A 14719-nucleotide genomic window follows, 5' to 3' on the forward strand; every position below is an offset into this window, starting at 1 on the left:
GCATAGGTGGGGGGGGACAGGGGGCAGGTGCGGGGGCATGAGCGTTGCATCCTGGGAGTTAGCACACGTACTCCCACCCACACACCACATTTTGCGCCTGGGAGGCCGCCTGCACCAACCTGGAAGCCAAAAGGGGCACAGGTGGGGCTTTCCAGGGGCAAAATGGGGTGCCAATAGGTGACGGGTGTGTGTGTGTGTGTGTGTGTGTGCGGAGGGTGGGATCTCCTCAGTTTAACAACTGATTCGGTGAAACACATTTGCAAATGTAAAGTCTCCAATTCAGGAAGTCCTTTTTAGCTCCACACCAAACTTGGTGCCTGAGTTTGGAGATTAAGACGTGATTTAAATTAATCAGCCAATAATTAAAAGTAACAGGAAAAAGAGCTGGGTCTTCTCATTTTGTCTCTGCTTCCCTTTCCTAAGAAGAGGCCAAATGGGCATTTTCGTCCTTGCAATACAATTCTTGATAAATTGGCTGCAAATAGAGGGAAGATTTCCCAGAGTCCAGGAGCTCTTCTGAAGACTGACTAACCTCTTGAAGGCATCTTCACTCTGACAACTGACAGTAACTGGCAGTTTAGCCTGCATGGATGAGGTCATAAAGCCCTCAAATTCCCTAAGAGATGGCAGGTTCCCTATGAAACTTCACCTGCTCCACCTTTTCTTTCCAATGCCAGGCAAATGTCTGTAGGAGGCAACCAGACAAATCACTCAAGCTGCCCATTTCTCATCTTTTTTGCACAAAAGGCAGCTTTCTGGATGTAGACTGCATCTGCCAAAGGAAGCTCTACACATTAATGTAGCACCAGGTCAACTTCCCATCACATTCCCTTTGTGTTGCCGTGCTGTTTTGTATTTTGTTCCATCATCCCAGGTGAGCTCCCCCCATTATTTCTGCTTAAGTGCAGACATGGCCCCCAAGGCACATGACCCTCTTTTGGCCAAGTTCCAAATGTTGAGGGATAAAGCAGTTAGAGAAACCCAGAAAGAAACCAACTTGGATCCTGTCAAAATTGCATGAATTCCCGTTTCCTTTTTCCCAACAACGAGCTATTGACCTCTATGAGGAAATTCACCAGCAGGAAACATGTGCAGGAGGTTCTCCTCCTTAGCTCCTTTCTAACTGGAGATGGTCTGCTTTTGTGCATGAATTCCAAATTCTTACATCCAGGTTCAAGAATTTTCCTGCATCAAATGGAGGCCATGTAGTTACTATTTAAAAACAGACTTGAGTGAGTCAAACATAGCGAGTTTATTCATTTATTAGAATCCTGGATTTATTTTTACAAAGAAGGCGGAGAAGACATGCAACAAAATGAAGGGGAATATTTGGAGCTGAGGGTTGAACTGAGGGGTCTCTGGAGCTCTCTGAGCCCCCCTCCCTTCTAGCCATGAGGAAGGAAGCTACTTTGGGCAATGAAACGTCTGCAAGAAGAGAAGCCCAGAGGAGCCCCTCCCCCCCTCACGTCCAGCACAGCTTCCTCCTCTCTTCCCCCAACAACAACCCTGTGAGGTGGGCTGGACTGAAAAGGGGGCTGTCCAACCCTTGAACTCAGGGTCTCTGGCTTTCTCCCCTCCCAGCCTTCATCCCTGGCTCCCCTTCAGAGGTTGCTATGAGGTCGCAGCCCCAGAAGAGCCCCTGACCTCCCCCTCCCTCAATACAGAGGGTGCAGAGTGGGAGGAGAGCGGACGCCAAAGTTCAAGGTGAGCCCCGCCCCACTTCCACGTCCTCGGCACCGCACAGGCGCCATCTGGTTGATTGGAGGAAGTCGGACGCTGATTGGTCGTTCTGAAGAAGGCGGTGATTGGCAGGATGACTCCGTGGGGCGGATCCTCCGGATGAACAAGCGGAACTTCTGGAGAGAAAAGGGCATGAAGCCTCCACTTCCGGAACTAAAACGGGCAATGAGGGAGCTGCCTGAATCGGCGATAGAGGAGCGTGGATGATGCAGGTTGGGCGTAGGGGATGCTGGGAGTTGAAGTCCGGGAGCGTCTCTCTGGAGGCCTGGGAGCCCGAGGCCTAGTCTTGAGGGCGGGGAGAGAGACGGGAGGCTGGGATGGAGGCCGTGTCTGCCTGGAGAATGCCCGGGAGGACCGTGGGAGGCGGGGGCTTGGGCCTGGACCTCCCCTGTGGGGAAGGGGACGCAGCCGTGACCCTCTCCTCTTTCTCCCCTGCAGGAGGACAGAGGATGGAGGCGGATGCAGGAAAGAGGCGCCGCCCGAGAGGAGGAGGAGGACAGCAGGCCCTGCAGAGCAGCCCTGCCCGGTCCTGGCGCGGCTTCCCTGGGAGACTGCGGGGAACATCCGGGGGGCTCCGGGGCTGCAGGAGGGATGAGCCCAGGGGGATCCCGGGAAAGGTGGCTGCCTGGAGGGCGATGCGGGGAGGAGGAAATGGGCGGAGACCCCGAGATGAGCCTGGAGGGTGGAAGCTCCTTCGGAAGACCCCCAAAGGCCCGAAGGATCCAGGAGGAAGCAAAGAAATATCACTGCCCGGAATGTCAAAAATCCTTCAAAAGAAACAGAGATTTTCAAAGGCATCTAAGGATCCACACAGGAGAGAAACCTCATAAGTGCCTGGAGTGTGGAAAGAGCTTCAGTCGGAGGAGCAACATTTATAGACATCAAAGGATCCACTCAGGAGAAAAACCTCATAAATGCCTTGAGTGTGGAAAGAGCTTCAGTCAGAGGAGCAGCCTTTATAGACATCAAAGGATCCATTGGGGAGAGAAACCTCATAAGTGCCTGGAGTGTGGAAAGAGCTTCAGTCGGAGGAGCAACCTTTATACACATCAAAGGATCCATTGGGGAGAGAAACCACATAAGTGCCTGGAGTGTGGAAAGAGCTTCAGTCAGAGGAGCAGCCTTTATAGACATCAAAGGATCCACTCAGGAGAAAAACCTCATAAGTGCCTGGAGTGTGGAAAGAGCTTCAGTCGGAGGAGCAACCTTTATACACATCAAAGGATCCATTGGGGAGAGAAACCTCATAAGTGCCTGGAGTGTGGAAAGAGCTTCAGTCAGAGGAGCAACCTTTATAAACATCAAATGAACCACTCAGAAGAAAAACCTCATACGTGCCTGGAGTGTGGAAAGAGCTTCAGTCGGAGGAGCAACCTTTATACACATCAAAGGATCCACTCAGGAGAAAAACCTCATAAATGCCTTGAGTGTGGAAAGAGCTTCAGTCAGAGGAGCAACCTTTATAGACATCAAAGGAGCCACTCAGGAGAAAAACCTCACAAGTGCCTGGAGTGTGGAAAGAGCTTCTGTCAGAGGAGCAACCTTTATAAACATCAAATGAGCCACTCAGAAGAAAAACCTCATACGTGCCTGGAGTGTGGAAAGAGCTTCAGTCAGAGGAGCAACCTTTATAGACATCAAAGGATCCACTCAGGAGAAAAACCGCATAAGTGCCTGGAGTGTGGAAAGAGCTTCAGTCAGAGGAGTATCCTTTATACACATCAAAGAATCCACTGGAAAGAGAAACCGAATAAGTGCCTTGAGGGCGGAGGGTCCTTAGGAAGACCCAGGAATCTCCAAAGGATCCAGGAGAGAGAAAAAAAAATACGAATGCCCAGAATGTGAAAAATCCTTCAAAAGAAATGTAGATCTTCAAAGGCATTTAAGGATCCACACAGGAGAAAAACCATTTAAATGCCTGCAGTGTGGAAAGAGCTTTAGTACGAGAGGAATTCTGGATAGACATGAAAAGATTCACAGGAGAAAAACCACCTGCATCAAAGAATCCACTCAGGAGAGAAACCAATGCCTCGAGTGTGGAAAGAGCTTTATTGAGCATAGTAGCTTCTGTCGACACCAAAGAATTCACAGAGGAGAAAAATTATAAACATGAGTGTGAGAAGACCTTCAGAATGTTTCCCAGCAATTGAATTGAATTGCATGTTTTAATTTCATCAAGTGTGAAGAGGCACATAAGGAATTTGTCCTGAGTGCAGCAACTCTCGGTGTATCTACAAAGCAACAGAACAATGATATTCCTGATAATTATAATTCCAAGAAGAGGGTTGAGTAAAGGAGATATTAAGAAGGATAAATAATAACAGCCAAATAAGGGACTTTCCCAGGCTGAATAATAATGGACTTTCAATTTTACATGCTAGATGTTTCACTGGCTAAAGTGGTACCTTTTCACCATAGACTGTTGTGACTCGTGATGCCATTTCCCGAGTGAACGTTCTCCTTTTAAGGCAATGCTCTTTTCAGTGGTTACGCTTAATATTATGGGATGTTACTGTCCATGTCTCTGATATAGCTGTAACTGAGCAGAATCATTTCTTCAAGGAAATCAACCCTTGTTTTGTATTTTTTCTATTGTGTGGAGTATAAAATGAAACCTGATTCTGTGTCCTGGATTTCTTCTTTTCATTCAGGGAAATCTCTTAATACTCTTAATAGGTTGCCTTTAAATGGAGATCCCACCTGTTGCCTAATCGGAGGAAGTGTGCTTTGGGTGAATCTAGGGCTAATTTAGCCTTTATTATTGTGGGTGTGTAAGAGCTGCTCCCTGTCATTGTTTGATATAATCTATATGGGTTTTCCAAATATCAATACCATGTAAGACCCTCCCCAGACATCTGAAACTCCTGTCAATTGGATTCTCTCAATGGTCTCCTTGTCTTCCAGCAGAAACCGCTACAAGAGATCCCTAGATCCCTATTGGGATGTTGCCATTCTGGATCGCAGGGGGGAGGGCGTTTTGGGAGGCCTGGGTACATCTCTCACTTTATAACCCTTTTCCTGCCTATCCTGTCCTTTATTTTCTTTCTGGGCCCAGGGATTGAGGCAGGTCAGTTGACCTGTGCAGGAATGGAGGTGAGAAAAACTATTTGTACTGCATTTTCCAACTTCCTCATAATGTTTTCTCTCAAAATGGAATCAACTGTAGATTTAAAATCAACGCAGTCTTGACATGCCGACCCCCCAGGAGAAAGGTAGACCTGAAACAACAATAAATATACCTACACATTATTATGTAAGTAGTAACTGAGCTGCTGCTATATTCCTTATTGGGGCCATTGAGGGCAACTAGAGTGAAACTTAATAAACCTCACTACCCAAAAATCTGGAGCAGCCACCCACTCGCTGTCTGCTAATGGGTAGCCTTTCCACAGTAATAGTTATTTGTAATAGTCATAATTACTTATATATTATTAATTCATTAATTATACTCTGTTTCCCCCAAATAAGACATCCCCTGATAATAAGCCCAATCGGGCTTTTGAGCGCACGGCAATAAGGCCAAGCGCTTATTTCAGGGTTCAAAAAAATATAAGACAGGGTCTTATTTTCGGGGAAACACGGTCATTAATTATTATATATTAATAGTCATCGTTAGGACCCAACCCAGTTGGGTCTAGTGATTAAGGCACCAGGGTAGAAAGCAAGAGACCCAGCCTCTCTTTCGGTCCAGCCCACCTCACAGGGTTGTTGTTGGGGGGGGAAAGAGGAGGAAGCTGTGTTTGGATAGGAGGGCTCCCTAGTGCTCTCTGGGCTTGTCTTCTTGCAGACGTTTAATTACCCAGACTAGCTACCTTCATCATTGCTAAACGGGATTGATGTCATGAGCTACATATATTCTTTCTTTTCTTGGATATGTTCTCCGCCTGGACTTATTTGTAAAAATAATAAAGGCAGGATCCCAAAAAATAAATAAACTCACTATGTGTGAGTCACTCAAGTGTGTTTTTAAGAAGCATCTACATGGCCTCTATTTGATGCAGGAAAATTCTTGTTCCTGGATATAAGAATTCAGAATTCCTGCCCAAAAGCAGACCAGCTCCAGTTAAAGAGGACGTAAGGGTGAGAATCTCCTGCCAATGGTTCCTGCATGTGAATTTCCTCTCATTCCAACACATTATGATTGGAAAAAGGAAACAGGGAATCAGGCAATTTTGATAAGATCCAATTTGGTTTCTTTCTGGGTCCCTTTAACTGCTGGATCCCTCAACACTTGGAACTTGGGCAAAAGAGGGTCATGTGCCTTGGGGGTTCAGCATCATTAAACTCTGCAGGATTTGATTTTGGAAGAACTTCTTCAAGGGAGACAGGATTTCATTTTATGTCTGGATTGCTGTCTGAGAAACGATGCCTGAAGTTCAAAATCCGAGGAGAGAATTTCTCCCTCTCTCTGCCTTTAAACTTGGCCCCATCTACCAATAGTTTGGGAGTCAGAAAAAGGGGTCTGCACCTAAGGAGAAATAACGGAGGGAGCTCACCTGGGAGGATGGAACAAAACCCAAAACAACATGGCAGCAGAAAGGGAACTCACAACAATTTTGCCAGCTCTGTGGTCATCAATTATCTCCAATTCACCTCTGGAGCCGTGTTTCGTCATCACGGTGAAGAAGCGGACAATTATTTTGGAGCAGGGCCTGATGAGAACTTTCCCCTTTCTCTGCATTCTTCATGCTTTGAAGGGCATCTGCCAGAACATTCATGCGCACCATGATGCCAGGGCAGCAAGATGGCGGAAAAGGGCAGAAAGGGAATTTTCCTTCCCTGGCCACAAGAGCATTGGCAATGCCCATAACTTCAAGGACCGGTTGTCCCTTCATTCAGGACTGCCATAAGAAATGGTTAAATGCGGGCTACCTCTAGAGCTATTGCGGCCATCCCAAAAATAATATATTTGCAGCGAGCCCTCTCTTTTAGTAACCCATTGAAGGATTTTCAGGCAAAACAATAAAAGTTTTTAGCCAGATTCTGGCCCTCTTTTAATCTGGTTTCCTTGAAGGTAGAGAGGAGGGGTTTTTTTTTGTTTGTTTGCTTATCGTGGACTGTTGGTTTGGAATTTATTCCTCAATTTAATGTTTGTTTATGTTTGTTTTATTTAATTTATATACCGCCCTACTCCCGAAGGACTCAGGGCGGTGAACAGCCACAAGATAAAACACATAAATACAAAATTTAAAAGCAGAATAAAACCAAATTAAACAATTTGGCGGTAGACAAATTTAAAACACCCCAATAATTTAAAACCGATTAAAATTTACATTTTAAAAAGGAAAAAGGGGAGAATTAGGCCAGGCCAGCCTGGTGGAATAAAAAGGTCTTGAGAGCGTGGCGGAAGGTGTGTAGGTCCGGGATCCTCCGAATCTCCAGGGGGAGCTCGTTCCAGATAGTGGGTGCCCCCACAGAGAAGGCTCTCCCCCGGGGGCCGCCAGTCGACATTGTTTGGCTGACGGCACCCGGAGGAGCCCCTCTCTATGGGAGCGTACCGGCCAGTGGGAGGCTACTGGTGGCAGCAAGCGGTCCCGTCAATAACCAGGTCCTAATTTAATCAGCAGCTGTGGAATTAGACAAAGTTTGTTGCCGTTTCCCTGGGCAATTGGCTTGGATCTTTTCTCCTGGTTCCCCTACTTGTGTGGTACTTTCAAAACTCCGGCCTTTTGAAGAGAAATTCTATGCTCCCCCCTCCTAAAAAAAATCAGGAGTTGGGCTGCATGCTGCAGCTCCTGAAAGCATCTGCCTTTTCATAAATAGGTGCTCCTCAACTCCTGATTCTTTTGCCTTTTGAACGTCTCAGAAAGTTTGGAAAACCTCTCAAGAAACGCCAAGGTCTCCAGTCTGTTTTCAATCCCCTTTCTAGTCTGGTCTCTTTGCTGCCGCCCAGAACTGTCCTCAACTGCAGACCAGGTCCCTCTTGAGAAGGGAGACCCCGATAACCCCACGGTCCCAGACCGACTCTCCCATTCAGGGATGAAATCCAAACATTTTCCCTATGGTTTCTGTGGGTGCAGCTTGGTGGGCGTGGCTTGGTGGTCATGTGACCGGGTGGGCATGGCCACCTTGATGCACGTCACTCACTGTTAGTCCAGGAGATGTCATGGATGGAGTAAAATGTGGTGAAACTCACTTAACAACGCTCTTGCTTAGCCACCATAATTTTGGGCTCAATTGTGGTCATAATTGTGGGCACTGAGGGAGTCACTTTGTTGCAGCTGTCACTGAAGAAGATCTGCTGTTACCAGCCGCCGTGAGAGGGTGGCTTGGTCACTGCTCTCCCGGGGCAGCGGCCTGAGACTCCTCTCCACTGTAGTGAGAGGACAGTGGAGTCCGGTTGACCCGTGCCGGAATGGTGAACTTTCTCTCCTGGACCTTTTTTAATCAGCACCATTAAATCCTTGGACTCATTCGTCTTCCCCAGACAGACTATAGGATGTATTCATCGGCTGAGCTCTTCGCGCTGCGAGACTCCCCCCTCTCGCAGGCCTGGCCCTCCATGTTATCGAGGGCCTATCTTGATGACGAATTTTGGAATCCCGAGAGATGGCATGCAGTTGAGGGTTTTTTTATTTAAATTTTTAATGAAAATTTTAAGGGGACCCGGGAGGAAGGGAGGGGGTTGTAAAAGTGGACCTGGGGGGGTCCAGATAGCTACTGAGCGGGGCGATAGGTTGATTGGTTGCAGCAGAGGGGTTGGGAAAGGAAATTTATCCAGGGAACAGGGGGGGCAACAGGAAGGGCAATGAAATTGAAATAATGAGTGGGAGGGGCAGGTATGATGGGCGCAGGGGGCCATATCATGTGTGGGGGTGTGTGCACACGCTGTTTACGAGCAACTGCACACTCCGGCCCCCAATGTGCGACTCGTGGCCTGGGTTGTGCAGAGTCTCAGGCCCAGGGTCCGCGGCTGATGTTGTTTAATGCCAGGTCGGTTGTTAACAAAGCCCCCCTCATTTGTGATCTTATTTTGGAGGGGGGTGCGGACCTGGCAAGTATTACAGAGACCTGGTTGGGCCAAGAGGGGGGGTCCCCCTCATTGAAATGTGCCCACCAGGTTTCCGTGCATTTCATCAGCCAAGGGCCCAGGGGAGGGTGGGGGAGTGGCGGTGATTATTAGGGAAAGTCTTTGTCCGAGGGAGACCACTGTTCCTCAGATAGCCGGATGTGAGTCCCTTTTTGTGAAGTGGGGCCGTGGGGTGCAGATGGGTTTGCTGATTACATACCTGGCTCCCTGCCACGTGGTAGCGACCCTGCCCGAGCTACTTGACGTCATTGCCGAGGTGGCGGTTGATACCCCCAGACTTATTGTCATGGGGGATTTCAACCTTCCATTCGCGGGTGAGGCGTCAGAGGTGGCTCAGGAGTTCATGGCTTCCATGACGGCCATGGACCTGACCCAGTTAGTTCAAGGCCCCACTCACATAGGGGGACACACTCTGGACTTGATTTTTGTCTGTGGTCAGTGGTTGAATGATCTCGGTAGAGGGGACCTAGATATTAAACCCTTGTCATGGATAGATCATTCGCTCCTTCACTTGGACTTTCGTACTGCTTCCCCCCGCCGCAGGGAGACGGAACTGACCAGATGGTTCCATCCCAGACGCCTGATGGATCCCGAAAAGTTCCTGACGGAGCTTGGACCATTTCCTGAGACTCTGACACATGACTCGACAGAAGAGCTGGTGGTCGCCTGGGAGAGTGCGGCCGCCAGAGCTTTGGATCGCGTTGTGCCTTTGCGGCCTCTGACCCAATGCCGATCTCAATTGGCTCCTTGGTTCTCTGAGGAGCTGAGAGAGATGAAGCGTTGGAAAAGACGCCTAGAGAGCATTTGGAGGACTAGTCAATCCGATTCCGACCGGACACAGGTGAGGTCTTATATCAAGACCTACCTAGTGGCGATAAAAGCGGCGAAATCTAACCATTTCTCCGCTCTTATCGCATCTGCAGAGAACCGCCCAACTGCCCTGTTTAGGATGACCCACTCCCTTCTTCGGGGGGGGGAGTGCGGGAAGATCCCTTGCAGGGTCATGCTGAGGATTTTGTGCAATTCCTGCATGATAAAGTCGCTCGGATTCGGGATGTCTTGGACTCCGATTGGATGAGTCCAGGGGAGGAGATGAGGGCAGGTCTTGAGAATATTATCTGGGAGGAGTTTGATCCTGTGGCTCCCGAGGATGTGGACAGGGTTCTGGGTAAGATTAGTGCCGCCACGTGTTTTTTGGACCCGTGTCCCTCCTGGTTGGTACTGGCCTCCCGGGAGGTTACACGAGGCTGGCTCCAGGGGATTATAACTGCTTCTCTGAGTGAGGGTGCCTTTCCTGCCACCTTGAAAGAGGCGGTAGTGAGGCCCCTCCTCAAGAAGCCTTCCCTGGACCCGGCTGAATTAGTCAAATACTGTCCGGTCTCCAACCTTCGTTTTGTGGCGAAGTTTGTTGAGAGCGTGGTGGCACGACAGATTCCCCGACACCTGGAGGAAGCTATCTATCTGGACCCGTGCCAGTCGGGCTTCAGGCAGGGGTACAGCACAGAAATGGCATTGGTCGCGTTGGTGAATGATCTCTGGAGGGCTCAGGACAGGGGTTGGTCCTCTGTCCTAGTCCTATTAGATCTCTCAGCAGCTTTTGATACCATCGACCATGGTATCATGCTGCAGCGGTTGAGGGGGTTAGGAATAGGGGGCACCGTTTTGCGGTGGTTCTCCTCCTTCCTCTCCGACCGCTCACAGTTTGTGTTGGCAGGGGGGCAGAAGTCGACCTCGAGGCACCTCGCATGGGGAGTGCCGCAAGGGTCGGTCCTCTCGCCCCTTCTGTTCAACATTTATGTGAAGCCGCTGGGTGAGATCATCCGTAGTTTTGGGGTGAAGTGTCATCTGTACGCTGATGATACTCAGCTGTACATCTCCACCCCAGACCACCCCAACGATGCCCTTGATGTGATGTCTCACTGCCTGAAAGCCGTGCGACTCTGGATGGGGAGGAACAGGTTCAGACTCAACCCCTCCAAGACTGAGTGGCTGTGGCTTCTGGCGTCCCGATATAGTCAGCAGGTGCCATCGCTGACTATTGGGGATGAATCTTTGCCCCCCACAGAGAGGGCTCACAATCTGGGTGTCCTCCTGGATGCACGGCTGTCTTTAGAAGAGCATATGACGGACGTGGCCAGGGGGGCCTTTTATCAGGTTCGCCTGATTCGCCAGTTTCAACCCTTTCTGGACCGGGATGCCTTGCGCACGGTCACTCACGCCCTTGTCACCTCCCGGCTGGACTATTGTAATGCTCTCTACATGGGGCTCCCCTTGAAGAGCACTCGGAGGCTCCAACTGGTCCAGAATGCGGCCGTGCGGGTGGTTATGGGCGCAACTCATTGTGCCCATGTGACACCCCTCCTGTGTGAGCTGCACTGGCTCCCAGTGGTCTTCCTGGTGCGATTCAAGGTGCTGGTTACCAACTTTAAAGCGCTCCATGGCACAGGACCCAGGTACCTTCGAGACCGACTTCTGCCACCAATAGCCTCCCACCGGCCAGTTCGCTCCCACAGAGAGGGTCTCCTCAGGGTGCCATCGGCCAAGTCATGTCGGCTGGCGACACCCAGGGGGAGGGCCTTCTCTGTGGGAGCCCCAGCCCTGTGGAATGAACTGCCCCCGGAAATTCGTAAGATTTCTGACCTCCGGGTATTTCGCTGCGCAGTGAAGACCCTGCTGTTCCGCCAGGCCGGGCTATCGACATGATAATTTTAAATTGGGGTATTTTAAATTTCTGGGGTTTTAAATGGAGCCAAATTTATTTAATAATTTTAAATTTTAAATTGATGTTTGTCTTGTGTTTTTAAATAGGCTGTACACCGCCCTGAGTCCTTCGGGAGAAGGGTGATATAGAAATAAAATTATTATTATTATTATTATTATTATTATTATTATTATTATTATTATTATTATTATTACCTCATCCTCTCCGATGGGGTGCACGAGGCAGGCATCCGACTGGGTGGCGGTTACTGTCTCTCCCCAGCAATCGGTTTCTCCCAGTTCTCTGCTTCAGACATAGTTTGCAAGGTCCCCTCAGTAGGGCAAAGATTGCTTCTCTGGGTTGACCGTTTTGCAGGTTGTGCTTTCTGTAAGGATCACCTCTCCTTCCAACCTTAGAAAGTACGAACTCTTGAAACGTAGTTGTTCAAAAGGATTCTTTTATTAAGCAGAAGTGAAAACCATCCAGCTAAATCACAATCTGAATGCCCTTAGGCAAAGCAGTAGGATTAAAGTGGTAGAGACCCCTCCCTTTAAGTCAGAATGCAGATTTTAGCCAATACACAAGTGGGAAGAGGTTTTCTTTACTATTTCTTTTGAGAACCCGAACAAACATGCATTCCCACCACTACCCTTTAAAGTAAGACAACCCACATGACTATCATATAAATTCCTGCAGGTAAACTTCCCTTCTCAGGCCTCCTTGGCGCCAGGATATAGGTTGTAAAATATCTGATGACACAGGCCGTGCTAGTAAATCGAATGCAAGTCTCCCCCTTCTCCACTTGAATGGCAGCATCACATTTTTTGGGATCTGACATAGAAACCAGTTGAGTTTCTGGGAGGGAAAGTTCTTCAGTGGGATGAGACATTTTATTTTGAATTTGAGAATTCCCATATTTATATCTTCTGAGTTTGCAAAACTTTATTGAACTTTATTGAGGAGAACATCAGGGTAAAAATCAACAATGGCATTTTCTTTTCCTTGAAAAGCCAAACTATGTCTAGGAGGACAGTTTGGGGATGGAGTTGAAATGCGAGTTGGAAACAGTGTGGACACTTGAACGGTTTTTCTACCAAATTGGGCTAGTTTTGCAGATTTGTTGCAGGAAGAAGTTTGACCTCTGTGGGTTCCAATTTGGGGGTTAGTTTGGATTATTTTTAAAGCACTGTACAGATAGTCCTTGACCTACAACTATTTGCTTAGTGACTTAGTGAAGTTTTAGCAGCACTGAAAAAAGTGGCCTTGACCAGTTTTCACACTTATGACTGTTCCAGCCTCCATGTGGTCATGTGTTCAAAATCCAGGCGCTTAGCCACTGACATGTACTTATGACGGTTGCACTGTGCTAGGGTCACATCATCACTATGTGTAACCTTCCCAGCTGGTGTCCCACAAAGTCTTTGGAGGATTCACATAACAACTTCACAATTCACTTCACAACTGTAGGATATGACCTGCCAATTATGGCAAAAAATGGGGTGCAGCAACTGTCAAGAACAGAAATTTTTCTCTCAATGCTGATTGTAGATCTAGTGAGTACTACCTGTACAGTTTGGGGGAAACCTTTGCTCAATGGGTGGGGCCCAAAGGCCTCAATGGGAACCAGTCCAGGCCATCTGCACAACTCAGTGAACCCAGCTGGCTGTGTTTTAAGGGTGCCTTTCCCCCCCAAAAAAACCTATGAGGGAGCCTCCCACCATTGCTTAAAGCACTGTAAGCCGCCCTGAGTCTCCGGAGAAGGGCGGCATATAAATCAAATTTTTTTTTAAAAAAAGGGCCCTTCATGCAACCTGCATCTTGAGCCAAAGGATCCGGGCTCTTGGTGGAGGAGAAGCCCATCACTTGTGGTCATGGGAACCCAACTGCAGCAGCTCAGAAACCCTGGCAACTACGGTGAAGGGCTGGCTCTGCTTCCCTGTCTCCATCCCGTCCATTGAATGGCCAGCTTGATGAACGGAAGGACCGAGGTGGGGGATTGTTCACCTTGCTGGTTGAGAATATCCCAAATTGTCTCCTCAGCAAAAGCATCTTTGATCGCATCCTACAAAGCCTCCAGTGGTAGAGAACGTGCCCTGAGGGTTCAAAGGGTCCCAAATCCCCCTTTCTGGGCATAGCCACACCCGGAAAGCCTTTCTCCTCAGAGTCCGTGGGCAGTGAGGGAGGCGTGGTGGCTGCCGGGGCAAACAGCCCCACCCTTTGCTTCATGCCACAGTAAGGGTCTCCGTGCCGCGAGGCCAAAGCCCCACTCCGCTTCTCTGCTGCAGAGGGGAAGGTCAGCTGGTAGAGAAGGCCAGGCCCTTCCCTTCCTCCAGGCTGGGGCAGAGCAGGAGAAGAAAAGTTGTTGCAGGGATCACCTTGGCTGCTATACTTGAAGGTATCGGTAATTTATTGTTTTTGAAGTGTGTCTCTTGTGATTTGTGGGAAGGACAGGTGGGGAAGGGAAGCAAAGAGTTTGAATTCTTTCCCTTCCCTCTGAGAAGTCAAAGAGCTGCCAAATTCATTCGAAAGAACAGAGATCTTGGAGTAGAGAGAGAAAATAAAGCTGTTGAATAAACTGTTTGTGAGCCAAGTTCTTTGGAAATTATTTTCTCAACCCTCCGGGACTAATGCAGGTGTAGGAAGGAAACGCAGGGAGAATAAAAAAGGGAGGAGATGCCTTCACATCAACACCCAAAGTATGAAGAAGAAACAGAGGGAACCTGACGTCCCAGAACACGAGAGCAAAGATGAGATTGCTGCCGTTACTGAAACATGGTGGGATGAAACTCAGGAGGATTTAAATTTTCCAAAACACCTAATAAAAAGAGGTGGAGGTGGAGTTGCACTTAAGCAGCTGCACCTTTGTAGAAATGCAAAAAATAAAAAAATGAAGAAAACCTCCTTGAATGCATTTGGGTTAATATGAAAGGAAAACGGAATGAGGTTGCCAGAGATGTATACGACGGACTGCCCAATCGGAGGAACTAGATCAGGGGCGTCAAACTGAAGGGTGCTTGGATCTGGCCCGTGGGGAACAGATCGGACTGGCCCACAATGCCTCTGCCAGCGAAAACAGAGCTCGGGAGGGAAGCGTGTAGCCCTACCGGCCCCATTTTCAGCTTTAATGGCCGCCTGCACTCCTCCGCCAGCGAAAATGTGGCCTCCACCCCCCAAGCTCCATTTTCACTGGCAGAGGATTAGAAAAAGAAACTAAAAGCAAAAGAAATGTTTCTCCTTTTGCATTTGAG

General features: G+C 48.7%; 1 protein-coding gene and 1 long non-coding RNA gene across 2 annotated transcripts; one reads left to right on the top strand and one right to left on the bottom strand.

The window, feature by feature from the left end:
* Positions 1-622: 622 nt before the first annotated feature.
* Positions 623-4364, top strand: LOC148111742 (uncharacterized). Its single transcript, XM_087879800.1, has 2 exons — positions 623-1952; positions 2179-4364. The coding sequence occupies exons 1-2, from the start codon at positions 1944-1946 to the stop codon at positions 3583-3585; spliced, it is 1416 nt and encodes a 471-aa protein (XP_087735926.1). The 5' UTR covers positions 623-1943; the 3' UTR covers positions 3586-4364.
* On the bottom strand, positions 3771-13170 carry LOC148111743 (uncharacterized). The gene is made up of 2 exons (XR_015730211.1): positions 11687-13170; positions 3771-4958 (listed from the first exon to the last, which is right to left on the bottom strand). It is a non-coding gene; the product is annotated as an uncharacterized LOC148111743 (long non-coding RNA).
* Between the last annotated feature and the right edge of the window lie 1549 nt (positions 13171-14719).

This window comes from Pantherophis guttatus, chromosome 16, assembly GCF_059756535.1.
Source record: "Pantherophis guttatus breed Tessera chromosome 16, ASM5975653v1, whole genome shotgun sequence".
NCBI classification, from domain to species: domain Eukaryota; kingdom Metazoa; phylum Chordata; class Lepidosauria; order Squamata; family Colubridae; genus Pantherophis; species Pantherophis guttatus.